Source organism: Lepisma saccharinum, chromosome 16, assembly GCF_977018435.1.
Source record: "Lepisma saccharinum chromosome 16, izLepSacc3.1, whole genome shotgun sequence".
NCBI classification, from domain to species: Eukaryota; Metazoa; Arthropoda; class Insecta; order Zygentoma; family Lepismatidae; genus Lepisma; species Lepisma saccharinum.
This window is the reverse complement of record NC_139244.1, coordinates 12,724,582-12,739,443: the sequence shown is the minus strand read 5'-3', so window position 1 is coordinate 12,739,443 and position 14,862 is coordinate 12,724,582. Positions and strand designations below refer to the sequence as shown.

General features: G+C 38.5%; 1 protein-coding gene across 1 annotated transcript in view; it reads right to left on the bottom strand.

Annotated features, from left to right (window-relative positions):
- LOC146000257 (uncharacterized) overlaps positions 1-12,636 on the bottom strand; it is a 39,526-nt gene extending 26,890 nt beyond the window's left edge. The window contains exon 1 of the mRNA XM_083137705.1: positions 12,454-12,636. Within this exon, the coding sequence (XP_082993831.1) occupies positions 12,454-12,471 (18 nt within the window). The 5' untranslated portion in view covers positions 12,472-12,636. The remainder of the gene's footprint in view (positions 1-12,453) is intronic.
- Positions 12,637-14,862: the final 2,226 nt, after the last annotated feature.

The window sequence follows — 14,862 nt, the reverse complement described above, 5'->3', positions numbered from 1 at the left end:
TCGCGTAACTTTCCATTTTTTTTTTTGTTAACAAACCACGAGCATGCACCTAAAATACAGTTTAAATCACAACCTTATTCTTTGGTGGGGAGAGACACCACGCTGGTTGGCGTGTACCAATTCGTGTCTCTAAATCACCTCGAAAGTACAATTTGCAAAAATAGCGTACCGCTATTTGTTTTGTTTAAACCCCAAAAATGCCTCTCTTTTACACTTAATCAAATGCCTCTCTTTTATACTTAATCAAATGCCTCTCTTTATGCTTAATCAAATGCCTCTCTTTATATTTAATCGACAGCCTCTCTTTTTATGCTTAATCAAATGGTTGTTCTTTAAGGTTAACTTCAATGCCTCTCTTTTTATACTTAATCAATTAGTGCTACCGAAAGGAGGACAGGTAGATTATTAACTACGAGATAGTGAATTGGGATAAGACAGTAAGAGTCGTTGTTTTCTAATCAAAAGCGCACATGCGTGCATTCGACTCCGCCGACAGCAACATCGGGCAATCAAAAAGGGAACACTTCACTGTCAATCTTCAAATGCTGGCCATGCGCGGATAGACTTTGTTAATTAGTTCAATTATGCAGCTAGTCACGTTTAGCGTAAGCCTTTTTTTTTTGAAAGTATCAGATTATTAAACGCGTCGGCAATATAGGGCAAGTTCATGCGTGCGTACGCTCGCCTTCTTTCCTTTACACCCCTTTTTTGTATTTAACGCCCACTCACCAATACATACGTTGGTTTCAAACACATAACTAAAAGTTCATCGAGAGTAACGCACAAAGCCAAAAAGGGGAGGGGGGGGACGACCGAAGTAGAAGCACTGTTTATTTTCTAGAATTCGTTACTCAAATTTCCGTAAAGTTCAAACTGAATTATCAAAATGTTGACAGCGAACGGCAGGATCGCAAGATGTAATCACCATTTGCACATCACGGTCAAAAGATAGTTTTTGTACATACCTCCACTAACGTTCAATACACACAAAGGTCCACGTCTTCCTTCCGCTATACTCATTCAACAAGCTCCGGCTTATTAACGGTTGGAGTGGCAGCTTTCACTTCAGGAAGCTCTGGAGGAGTTGTACATCTTGCCGATGACGGGTTGGACGTCGTGCCCAAGGACAGGCACCTGCCGTTCGGAGCGATAGTAGGAAGTAGCTGAGAGAGGCGAAACGCACACGCCGACTGACTGAAGCAGCGTATTTTACGAGCTGACCAGTGGTTTCAGAAATCGCCGCTTGAGGCAGCACAAGAAGTCATCGTGAGGTAAAACGAGCTCCGATGGCTAAAAAAAAGGGAACGTCGCTTTTTCTTCATTTTTTTTGAATGTGTAATGTTTGTAAAGCAAAAATAATGCAAACGTTACACCTTGTATGCTACTATTAATAAAGTATAGGCCATTTCTCTCAATTATAGGAACTTTATCTAATCTGGTATTATCTTCGATTTCGTTCCTGCAAGTCGAAGACGATTTTAGTTTAAAACACTGTCTCGTTGTGGCTTGTAAAAGCAGTTGTCGCTCTCGTGATTATAACGACCACAGAACTTACAGGCTGAGGTATTTGCATCGTCGCGATTAGCCTGATCTCGACGTTGAAACCTCTTGTTACCATTAGCTCTGAATTGGCCTCGTGAGTTCGATCTATAATTACCTCTGTGATTAGCTCTAGAATTATTATTATTTCTGTAGGAAGAGGACTTATTATTCCCCTTGTTGAAACCTGTTATGTGCGTTTTGATTAGCCGTTTTCGCAAATTCCAGCACATTTGAGCAAAGATTGAAGAGAGAACTCGCGTTCATCTCTTCGTTCGAAAAGAGAGACATGCTCGACATTTGTGACGAGAGTTTGTTTATTTCATCACCAGAGGCGGCATTTGGAGCGTGTTCTACTCTGGGTACGGCTGGTGTCGCCGCACAGCGGACATTATCAGAACTCGGTATATGATACATTCCTTGATACATTGTGTGGGAATTATTTACGAGAGCCGGATTGGACTGTAGACTTTGGACTTGATGTGTCAATGGTGGGAGAGAAGGAGATGAACACTGGTTGTATGACACAAACTGCTGAGCTGGGTTGTGAGAATGACTGGGGAGGGGGGAATAGACCTGTGCATGCGAACAGCTGTGAAGTGGTGACGGGGTGAATGTCTGGGGCAAGCTCGCCTGAACGATTGCCTGATCAATTTCCAATTTCTCTTCCAACATACGGGAATTAATTAATGACTGCTGGCGTTCGAAATTCTGTAGGTGGGCAATTAATTCTTCTGTTCTAGCAAAATGCTTGTTGGTTAAACAGCCAATGTATTTGGCTCGCAGTCCCGTGATGATATAAGAGAGAGTTTGTTCTTCAGTGGCGTTCGGGAAGTATTGCTGGACTAATGCTTTTTTAGCAATAACGTAGGTGTGAATGGGTTAGGTTACCACCTGTTTTCTTTGGAGTATTATCTGTACAGGATCTGCTGACAAGTATGATCCCTTAAATAGCGTACTTAGCTCGTCTTTGATATGGGTGTATGCCAAGTCTACAAAATTGGGTCGTTTCTGTATGTCATGAACATAAGTTAAAGCGGTGTCCGTCAAAAATAAAGGTAACATCTCTTTACGCTTAGCTTCCGACCATCCTGCGGCGTGTGCTACATTTTGGAACTTGAGGAAAAATGAGTCAATGTGCTTAGGGTCATTTCCGCTAAATGGTGCCGGGTATAACGCAGTTGGAATTGGGGTAGCCATGTTAGTCGTGGGAATTTCTACAGCTACGTTACCAGAATTATTAACAGTGTTAGAGGAAGTTGAAACGGGAGCTGGGGTACTCGCTAAGGGCTGGGGTTGGTTTTTGTTGGGTGTTTGTAGTCCAAGGACAAATTGAGGGTAATTTCTATTAGCAGACCTTAACCGTGTTAGTGGAGGGGAGGGAATTGGGGTTAAAGGTCGTGAATTTATTGGATTTGCCGTGATTGCAGTTGCTAACTCTATGATTTGGTCGAGGGAGGAATCTAGGTGTTCGTGCAACGCTATCTGTGACGTATTCATAAACGAAGGTTCGTCGTGCTGACCAAAGAACAAATGAAAGTATGGGTATACAGTTATTTATGTCATTAATATATCGCTGGTCAAATAAGTATAAGCAAGTGTTCTCATTCCTGTGTGAATGATGCTTGAATACATGTTATGCAGAAGAACTAGATTTTGTTGAAAAAGGGGGGGGGCTCGGCATAAAAGAAAAAGAGGGGTTGTTTTCCATAGGGTAATACACAAAATTGTCACTAGGTCTGACGCATCTTAAGCGTACTGTGGGAGTATGAGTTGGAATTACTAAAAATTACTTTAAAAATGCTCCCAAAGTGGGAGGGAGGGGGGAGAGAATAATTTAATGTAAAGCAATTCGTACAGGAGGGTACTTAATTGCAAAAAGGGCCTGAAGCAACTCCACCATGTTGTAAGCCCGTTTTACCTGGGCTCTGAGGTCACAGGGAAGTTTCATTTAAACATTTAGGTAGAGCTTAATAATATCTGATGGCTGAACCTGCTCCGTAGGAGGGTAGAGATATGGAAAGTTGGTGTAAAAGGTTATTCACGCTTGTTCATACCTGGTAGATGTGTGTGGTGTCTTGTCCTAATGCTTCTCGCAGACCGAATCGTGACAGTTCCAAGGTTCTATCCAGCGACCCTCAGTTCACCAAGCCAAGCGATCCCTTGCGCCTTGTAGCATGCTAGGCAGCGGTAACTCCGTGTTCCATCGTCGTAGTTCAGCAGTGTAAAGTGTTGTTTAAGTAATCGGACTAGTATCCATGTAGCGTCGATGAGTGTCAGAATCCAAAAGAGAGCTAGCTCCGGGTAGGAGCTTGCTTTTATTATTCTAGGCTTCGAAAGGTTGTTAAACCTTTCAAACGCGGTAGATCCTGTTTAGATCCACGCGTTTGCCTTTCCAGTTCCTGGTTTTTACGGAAGTTACAAGCTAGCGCATTCTTGGGATCACTCGCTGGTCGGACAAGTTCAGGAAATAAACAAGTGTGAATATTAACATGACGAGGTTTTCTCGGTTTAATGGTCTCCATATCTCTACAATATATATGTAATTGGTGAAAAAATAACGCAGTCAAGTATTAAGTAAATATGTTTTATCCCCCTACTTACAAATCATGAAAGGAGTCAAATCGAAATTAAATTGAACGGACGTTCAAAATGTTTAAAAATAGCACTATTTCCATAACAGATCATCAAGTATTTTTTACCATTGACCCTCAGAAATATCAAACTGACAATGAACGTTCATTGAACTTATTTATGATCGACAGCTAAAAAGTCATTCATTTGCGTGACTGGTTGATAATCCACCACCAGATAGAATTTACACAATATTTACCTAGTCACCTTCCCCCTAAAAAAATCCCTTGGTAATGGACTATTGTGTTCTCACAAAAAAAGTTATAATTTGGCACAATTTTTCTTTCGCGGGCAAACCTTTTGTAAAGGTGTACTTCAGTCTGTGCAATCAGCCCTTCCCATTTGTGAACAATATACTGGGGTAATCCACCGTCCTTCACTGTCGTCATTGCACTACAAACCCATCGTGATTTAATATTAGGATATCGCGTAGTGAAGAACTGTTTACAAGCATCGCCCAAACCATTGATTCTCCCCCAAAACCTTTCCCTGCCTTCTTTTTCTTTTCCTAGCTCTCAGCATGCGGTTTTCTTGCCACTTAAGGAAGGGAAAGCCGATTGTGAAAGAAAAAAGGGACAGCCGAGGAGTGAGAAGGGGAGCGGGGGGGTTCAATAGGAGCGCCAGCGGTACAGAGGGGGAAACGGCTAGCGCGACCAGCTTAGAAAAGTCGAAGTTAAAATTTACATACATTGCTCTGTACGTCGAAAAACTACAGACATTCTAAAGAAAATTATGTAAGATCAGTTTCATTTATTTGCTGTAGAAGAACAGTTGAAGCTTTCTTGTGCTTTAAAATGTTGATTTAAGTTATTACATACATTTGGCGAGCAAGTGAATTTTACGAAATTGAGGTAAGGAAAACTACGTAATAAATAATGTATTTAAAAAAAGGCTTAACGACATAACAAATTTCATATTTGATCTTTAACTCAGTAAAATTTAAATGCGACACACTTGACTGTTCGAGCACAGAACGTCGACGCAAGAACCTATATTTTAGGTATCATCACCAGCGGTGATACGGGCTCTTAAGGACGGTTTTTAAAAATGATATTGAAGAGATCGTAATGTAGGAATATGTAGCAGTGTCGAGTTGCTGTTAACCTCAACTCTTGGAGTGAATGTAAAGATTTTTCCCACAGAGGGACTTTTCGGAATATTCCTATTCGATAGTTGTAGTAGGTATCGACCTAATTCTGGGTGGTTATGTTTCCAGTGGTCCATCACATTTTTAACTTCCATCATACCTAGTCTTACCATAAATACTGTCACAAAGTTTTAAGTAAATTGACACAAAATGCTGAGATATTTTAATATCCTAATAACATTACTGACATGGATGCATGACAAATCAAAATCACAAATCAATATTCATAATGGCCACCCTTAGCACGCACACATTCCGTAAGTCTTTGTGGCCACGCATCAATTGAATTACGCAACACATCGACTGGAAAATGAGCAACTGCCTTCAGAACAGACCGACCGCTTTAAACTTTCAATATTGGGATGTCTCTTCTTACAAGCAATCTCCTGAAGCTTGGACCACAATTTGTAGTCCAAAGGGTATAGGTCCGGACTTGCAGAAGGTCAATCTGAAGTGGAAATTGTGCAGTGAGGAAGCTAGTGCTACAAAACTTATATTTTGTTACAATATGTGCTCATTGGGAAAAGATTTAACTGATATCGCCACGAAACTTTTTCCGGTAAGGTTAGGGTAAGAATTCTTCTTTTTTTTCTGACCCTATCAACTGTTAGTCGATTTTAGTCATCTTTCTGAGTTTTTGCAAAATATATTTAGTTCACTATGCACTTATTTTTCACAAGAAAGAAAACACACACACACACACATACATATATATATATATATATATTGTTTGTTAGATCGTCAAATTACATCTTCTTGCATATCCATAAACAAGCCATACAGTGGGAGGAATGGGATCCGTAATCAGGGCAATTAGAGATGTAGGGAATGGAACTCCATGGCGACGCAAACCATTATATAATTTGTCTCGTTCTCTGTCGAAATTAGGACATTGTAAAAAGATGTGTGGCATCATGATTAACTTCTCCACATGTGCAGGCTTGTTTTGTTGTAATATGTAATCGTGTTTGATGATCATTAGTGCGAACATGACCTGTATGTAGACGTATTATAAAAATAATAACTGATCTTGGAAGATTATATGAGTAGTACCAAGGATTATTTTGTGAATGTTCTGCAAACCATTTATATGTATTGCCCGCGGATTGAAATTGTTCCATACACCACTGTTTCCATTTATCTTGAAGTTTATATTTAACTCTTTGGAGAAGATCTGTGTATGGAAGTCTCGCAAGTGAGGTAGATTCCGATGATCGGGCAGCTTTCGCATATAAGTCCACACGTTCATTTCCCGTATTTACTTGGTGAGCCTTTACATAACTAAACTGAACATTGATATTTCTTCCATTAGCATACTGGGTTTGTTGGATTATAAGGATGATAAATAAAGGATGTTTACAAATCTGAGGAACTCAGCGCCATCAATACGCTTAAAGCATCTGTTATGATAAGAATTTTTGTGTAATTATTATGGATAGCATATGTGAGAGCTTTATATGTGTTGCCTTCCTAGATCCCTGAAATGGATGTTGCATTGAGTATGTAGGGTATGTCTAATTGATAAATTAAAGGATGTTGGGAGGTGAAAGACTTTGCACGGGTTTCCGGGGGCAATATGCAAAATAAAAGAATGTATGTTTAGGATCTATGACTTTAGCTTCTGTCCATTGTTTTTGTATTTCGAACAATTTATTGAATGGATGCGTATGATTTTCCCAAGTTTTGAGCAGAAATTTTATTGTTAATTGGATCCATCTATGTCAAACTAGTTTCTTTGCTTTCCATATATACACTGACATTAGGACAGGAGTGCATGATACTTAAGCAGGTCCTCAAAGCTTTTCTCTGTAGTATGTCTATTTTGTCTAAAAGACTTACTTTTGCACCCTCATAATTAAAGGCTGGATACTCAAAGTTTGATTGAAAACAATTCCTGTAAAATAGAAGTAAAATTTTGGGGTGGCCACCCCATTTAATTGTTGTCATACTACGGAGTATATTTATTATTTCATTCACGGATAGCTCCAAGAACCATTTCCGGTAAGGTTAGGATAGGTTAGGCAAGCTTAGTTAAAATTTTGTTCGTAAAACAATGCGATACAGCTATATAAAAAAAAATCTCAACTTACATCAGCTGTTTTCACGATTTCCAGACGTGACCCCCGCATTTTAACAACAGATTTGTGATTAGAAAGCCAAATTTAGTTATTATACCAACTATTAACGAAATTGGAGATATTCTCTATATTCTACATTCGCTCCAATTTCGACATTACAGGAAAATTTATATTATGTATATCATTATTAAAACCAAATGCAATAAAAAACACCATAAAAATCAAATGGTACTACTTCCATTTAGTCAAAACACCTATAACCCATTAATTTCGTCCTTTTTAAGATTGCTACTTAATTATTCTGCATTGCGGAGCATTCTACATATAAGGTGTAATTATGAATTTCTCACGAATAAATAATTTCAATTTTTCATATTACGAGTAATTGTTCTTGTTCGTTTTCTTTGCTTGTATGAGACACAATATGGCGTGAGCGTTCTGGATCATTGCGTGTTGTGCTTGTGTTTTGTTGAGTGATGCAGCGTTTCCAACCTTCTAAACCAAAAAATGCCTACTTCCGTGTTATTAATTTTCTATTTTTTCCAGGGTAACCCCACAAACCATTCACGGTAAGATTAGGTTAGGAAAGCATAGCTAAAATTTGGGGTCACGTCATCTTCTCGAAAAAACACGGGGTGGTTGGAAACAGTGACATTACGTCATCAAGTGCACGGAACATCCGGTTCGTACATGGAAGCAACGGCAATTGCGATATTTTTATACATAAACCCATGAATTATCGCTAAAAAAGATCAAACGATGAAAGAAAATACATTCGGGAACTTCAACAATGCTACAGAAAATGATTTGCGTAAGTAGTTTCTTCTGTAAACATGTCATATCCGGGAAATGGATTTCTTCAAATTTACAGGAGAAAGTACTTACGGAATTGAGTTTCTGTGGAATTTCGGAAGGTCGTAGAAGTGTTTTCTTGCATTTTTCAATGTATTTGGCTGCTAAATCATGTATTTTTCTATAATAATGTCCCTCCGATGCACGAAAGCTGTTGCTTGCATTTCCATCCATGTACTTGAACCGGATGTTGCGAGCATCTGATGACGTAATCCCCGGAAAGTGTTTCCAAACACAGTTTTTCCACTATATTGCCCAACCTAAAGCAGCCTAACCTTACCGTGATGGTGCGTGGGGCTATCGTGAATGGTTTTTGGGGCTATTCGTGGATGGTTATACGATCCAGAATGGTTTTTGGGGCTATGCGCAAATTTTTCTGTTAAGAAGGTTGAAACACTGCCTTGCCGTTTGAAACACAACGCTAGTAAAGATTTGCCCGAAATTTTGCGCGTTCAGGAAGCGAGAAAAGAACGAACAATAATTACTCGATATGTCGACAATACATACTAATTTCGTTAAAAAAAAAAAGCGAAATCCCTTGTTAAACAATGTTTCGCAATTCATAATAGGCAAGTACGAATGTAAAAAAGTAGAGAATGAACGAGTTAGAGCGATTTAATGCATATGATAGTTTTACCAAATGAAGAAATCCGCTTTGACCAAACGGAAGTGTTACCAATCAAATAAAAAGTCGCCCAAAATTTGTTGCGTAGTGTTATTTACCAGAGAAATTATTATTTGAAATGTAGCTTACACGAGCAAGAGTTCTTGGTCTCCGATCTACTCGCACACAAGGGTAAGAATTGACAATATAGAGAAAGTCTGTAATTTTGTTAATTTTCGGTATACTAACTAATTTTGGCCTCCTAATCGCGAATCTGTTGTAAAAAACTGGGGGTCACGTCTGGAAATTGTACATTTTAATGAAACATTGTTCGTTAGCCCCAAAAACCATCCACGGGTAGCCCCAAAAACCATCCACAGGTAGCCCCAAAAACCATCCACGGGTAGCCCCAAAAACCATCCACGGGTAGCCCCACAAACCATTGACGTTAGCCCCAAAAACCATCCATGGGTAGCTACACGAACCATTCACATTAGGTTAGGTTAGGCCTGTTAGGTTAGGTTCCATTAGCATTCATTTCACCCCTAAATTGATCGAAAAAATAGGGTTCGCACTAAAATTGAACAAGTTAAATCATTTTCTTGTAAAACAAAGGCATGGTTAGAAACAATGACAGGAGATTACATTTTCGTTCGTAAAACTACGCATATACACCTATATATATATATAAAAAATTCAATCGGCTTTTTTTCAAACTTCCAGATGTGACCCCCGGTTTTTTACAACAGATTCGTGATTAGGAGGCCGAAATTAGTTAGTATACCGAAAATTAACAAAATCGGAGACTTTCTCTATATTGTCAATACGCTCCCACACAAGTTTTAGTGGATTTTCAGTCGAGGTTCAATGGGGGTTTTGTTCTCGAGACAATGAAAGAGCATTTAGCAAGATTTATCCCTATACACCCCACCCATCTGAAGATTGCAATAACAGTCCATATCGAAGCCAACAGTAAACGAATTGCTGCTCAGAAACAAAGAACCACATAGGAGTATGTCGAAAGGATAAACTGTTCTCCGGAAAACTTGCAGTAAGTAATTCACTAAGATACTGAAGTGCGTGTTAACAGACATAATTAGCAATCAAATCATGTAAAAAATAACCTGTGATCCATGATAAATTCGGAATTAAACAGTCACATTTATTATTACACGTAGATTTCAGTAATAATGTATATCTTTTTTTTGATCGGTAACCTTTCAAATATCTGTACCTCTTGGGAAAATGGCATTTATTTATTTATTTTCTTGATAACGATTAGATAAGCCGGAGACTGATTTCTTCAAATTTACAAGAGAAAAGACGAAAAAGTGCTTACGGAATTGCGTTCTTGTGGACTTTCTGAAACTGGGGAAATTGTTTTTTCGAATCGTGCAACTTATTTGGCCTGTAAGTAAGGTATTTTTCGGCATTCATGCATCTCCGTTGCACGATAGCTCGTGCCACCATTGCTGTCAACTACGTGAATCAAATGTTCCGTGCGTTCGGTTATGTAACCCCCTGTCAGTGTAGCAACCACGTGGTAGTTTGACAAGATGTTAATTTTTTTTTTGTTGAAATTTATTTTTCTAAATTTTCCTAACCTAACTGAACCTAACCTAACCTTACGTGAATGGATTGTGGATCAATTTTCGAATAAAAACGTTTTGTGAATAGCTTGTGCAGCATTTATAGGTTCATAGCATGCAATACATTTAAGTGTAGTGAAAGTTAATTTTTTTTGTTGAAATTTATTTTTCTAAATTTTCCTAACCTAACCTTCCGTCAATGGTTTGAGGAACAATTTTCGAATCAAAACGTTTTGTGAATAGCTTGTGCAGCATTTATAGCTGACAAAACTGCATATCAGCTGACGACAGACAACGTGAGTCAATATTTGGCCGCCGATTTAGCAACGACAAATAGAGAATTATAATGTTAAAAATAGGCTAACGTGTTTTTCATGGAAAAAAAGTGATCCCCACGTTGAAAAATGGGTAAATATGCGATAACGCCCAGACACCTTTCACCCATTTATTTCCTTAATTTTACCAATGGTACTTACCTATTTTGCCTTGCGGAACATTCTTTAAGATGAAATTATGGCTTTTTCCATAAAATAGTGTCAACTTTTCATATTAAGATTGATTATTTGTCTTACTTGTTCCGCTTCTGTAATAGACAATATGGCGTGCACTCGTAATGGATCATCGCGCAACATGACGTGCCAGCTTGTGTTTTGTCGATTTTCAGTGCGCAAGCAGTCTTTCAAACCTTCATGATGGAAAATTACGTACTATTTCGATTTTTTTTTTCATGTTTACCTCCACAAACCATGCACGTTAGCCCCAAAAACCATCCACGGGTAGCCCCACAAACCATTGACGTTAGCCCCAAAATCCATCCATGGGTAACCCCACAGACCATTGACGTTAGCCCCAAAAACCATCCACGGCTAGCCCCACAAACCATTCACACAAGGTTAGGTTAGGCCTGTTAGGTTAGGTTCCATTAGCACTCATTTCACCCCTAAATTCATCGAAAAAAAAAAGCGCCGCGAACATAGTTAAAAATAGAAATTTTGGTACTACTTTACTATACCGGAGACACCTATCAATGATTTTTTTCGGAATTTTTTACATTGCTAACGTACTCTTCTGCATTGCGGAACATTTCTTTAGGTGAAATAATGAAGTTATAACGAAAATAATGTCTATTTCTTACATTAACGAGTACTTACTGTTGTTCCTTATTTCCCACAAACCATCCACGGGTCCAAAAACCATTGACGTTAGCCCCACGAACCATCACGGGGACGAGGTATGCCTACTAGGTTAGGTTAGGCCTGTTAGATTAGGTTCCATTTGCACTCCTTTCGTTCAATTTAGCATATATGGACAACATCGTGGCGGCAGCAGCAATAACGCATCAGAAATAGATTTTCGTAGAAAACCACATGCATTCGCATTAAAATGGATCAAAACTACATTCTCGAACATCAACAACGCTACAGAAAATGATTTGCGTAAGTACTTTCTCCTGTAAATTTGAAGAAATCCGTCTCCGGTATAGTAAAGTGTTACCGAAATTTTCGTAAAAAGAAGGCACTTTTGGAAACACTGCAGAGATCGCGTGACTTTCAACGCTCTCGCCATCTGCACACACACAATGAAACAACGGCATAATGTGGCAGGCAATGCCAATTTCTTACGTAAAAAGTGATTAATTCTTGTTCGGCAGCATTAAACTACGAAGTTTTTACTTTCCGTGAAAGAAAATACCTCCAAGAACGTCCAGAATGCTAAAGAAACTCATTTCAGTAAGTACTTTCTCCTGTAAATTTGAAGAAATCCGTCCGGGCGATATCGCATATTAACCGAAAAATGTTCTGCTATGCATATGAGGTAAGTAGAAATGATTTTTATTTTAAAAAAAACGAGTTGAATGTGTCTCCGACTTATCTAACTGGTACCATTTTCTTCTCTACACCCTTCATTAAAGGGCATGGAGAATGTCAAATAAAAAAATAGTTTCTCTCCATATGCACTTGGCAAACCTAAAGAAATAATAATTATAATTTATAATATTCAAATACTTACAAAGCTTCTTCCGTCCATACTTGATAAGAAAGACACAAGAGAATTCGGACAATGTAATGTTATAAATGTTCAAACCATAAAACAGTAGCGGAAATATGTTATCACTTCTTATAAAGTAACTTCTTTTTTGCGCTGAACAAATCTGAACCCGCTCCTCCAATCACTTCCTCGTACTGTTCAACTGTTGCCATGCCAAGTCAGATTTTAGAAAATCCATGTTCCTGACGGCATTACCCAAGGTACCTCCAATGTTGCATTCATTAGGTTTGGGACTGATAGTTATTTTCTCTATATGCACACTAAGTGCATAAAAAGGATTTTTACTAATAAAAAGCGGCGAAAGTACTAAGAAATAGCAGGTTTTCTTACTTCGGGATCAAATATCTCAGTTATTTGTGTTTCGAAATCTGTCAATTAAAAAATATTAACATAATTCTCGAGAAATTACGAAAACTGTAGTGTTTACATTACATTGACATCCTTCTGGTCATAAAATACTTGAGAGATTACTTCGAAAGCACAATGCCCCTCTGTTAGTTATGTACAGTCACCATGGGCGTCCAGAAGGGAGGGAAAGGGGGGCCACCAAAAAATATATAATTCACAAATATAATTTCATTTTAGCCACAATAATATGTGTTAATTATTGCATGAACACCATAAATTCAAATTTAAGCAATGGTTTTTAGGGAACAACACTATTTTTGGGGAAAATTTGCCTTCGTTTGCCCCCCCTGGAAAAATAATACCTTCCTTGCCCCTCCCTGGAAAAAATCCTGCGGACGTCCATGACAGTCACGACACGTCTGGGTTGTAACGATACCATACATGTACAGCTGACCGCTCAGGAGAAGATCCCTGACGGAAGTAAAGTGACGTAGCAGCAGGCGACTCCACTATTAGGGTCGGGGGTGTGCACCCTGAGTGGAAAACAGATGTGGGCTCGCTGCAATCGGTCCAGCGACGCAAGTCGTTTAGGGTTACCAGAAGTTCTCTTTTACCCGGACAAATCCTGTTTTTCGGCTACTAAAAATGCTCCGGGCGGGTTTTTTGGAAAATTTGGAAATATCCTATTTTTTGTGGTATTCGCGATTAAAATTAACCGATATGCCATCTGCCGGGATTTTCAAGAAGTACTCTAAGTAGGATACGTTGTGTTGAAGTCGTTTAAAGCATGGTGAATATGCGAGAAAGTAAGGTCTACTGTTCAGGTTTTTTTTTTTTTTTTTTTTTTGCTCTAAATAGTTTTATGGGTCAGAACAAATTAAAAGTTTTCATGTGTTTCCACCCCGTGGAATCAACAAAATGAAATTTGTTAATAAATCAGGGAAAACGTAATTGACAGAAGATTGGTATGGGGGATATAACACTGTAATTCGGCAAGGAAATTACGTAGAATGCACGAGTCTGCTTACTTTATTTATCGCGAGATAAATATATATTTCCATGAAAGTAAAGTTTTAAATTGTACTTTATAAATAAAGCTTTTTTTTTTCGAAAAATCATGAAGCGTCTTAACCAATGCGTCCATGTATTACCGGTGTTACGTATGTGTGAAATTTGGAACAGGTGCAAGTCGATTAAGAGGGAAGATGAAAATAGTTTGAGAATGAATTAATGTCAAATGTAACCAGAAAAAAAATGGATATGCTAATGTTACTGTTTCATTCAGTACGATGTCCTTCTTCAGTGAGTATAGCCTGGTCATGAAATCGTGAATATTATTATTAAACCAGCCTTTCTCTTTCGAGAAAGAACTGCAACGATATGTTCGCAATTTTCTCCTGTCCCAGCTTTTCAAGTACAGGTCAATTTCAATTCCTTTATTTTCAAATAATTTCCGAGAACCCCAGTTACATGACGTGCAGATGATACAGCACTGCTTTGGACAACCAGTGCGTATACATAGTTTCGTCTGCATTTTCCGTGTTATTTTTGCTTATCATAATTAAATGCTTCGTTCTCAGTACAGCTTCACGTTTGTTAGAGTACCTGGAATTCACATCGCATTCGCAATATTTAAAAATAATGCGTAATTTAAACGTTTTCTACCATACCAGTCATGACAACACGCTGCTCTTTTGTGCTACTGCTGAATGTAAACAAAGATCTATCCTACTTAGAGCGGCCATATTGGAAGCGACACTAGCGCTCAGGTGGTAATTTTAATCGCGAATAGACAACTGCTTAACTTCAAGATTAGTAACAAAATGTTATTTGTAAACATTGTTAATATTGTTTCCGTTTTCAATTTCAAAGTAAAGAAATACAACACTCTCAATTGCAAGCGCAAAGAAATTAACTTTTCTTGCAACAAAGAAAAATTGTTGGACCTTTGCGTCTCTTCTGTTGTCACCGCCGCGCCGCGTGAGGTTTTGATTTCAAAGCATTTGTGACATCTACCGCGGC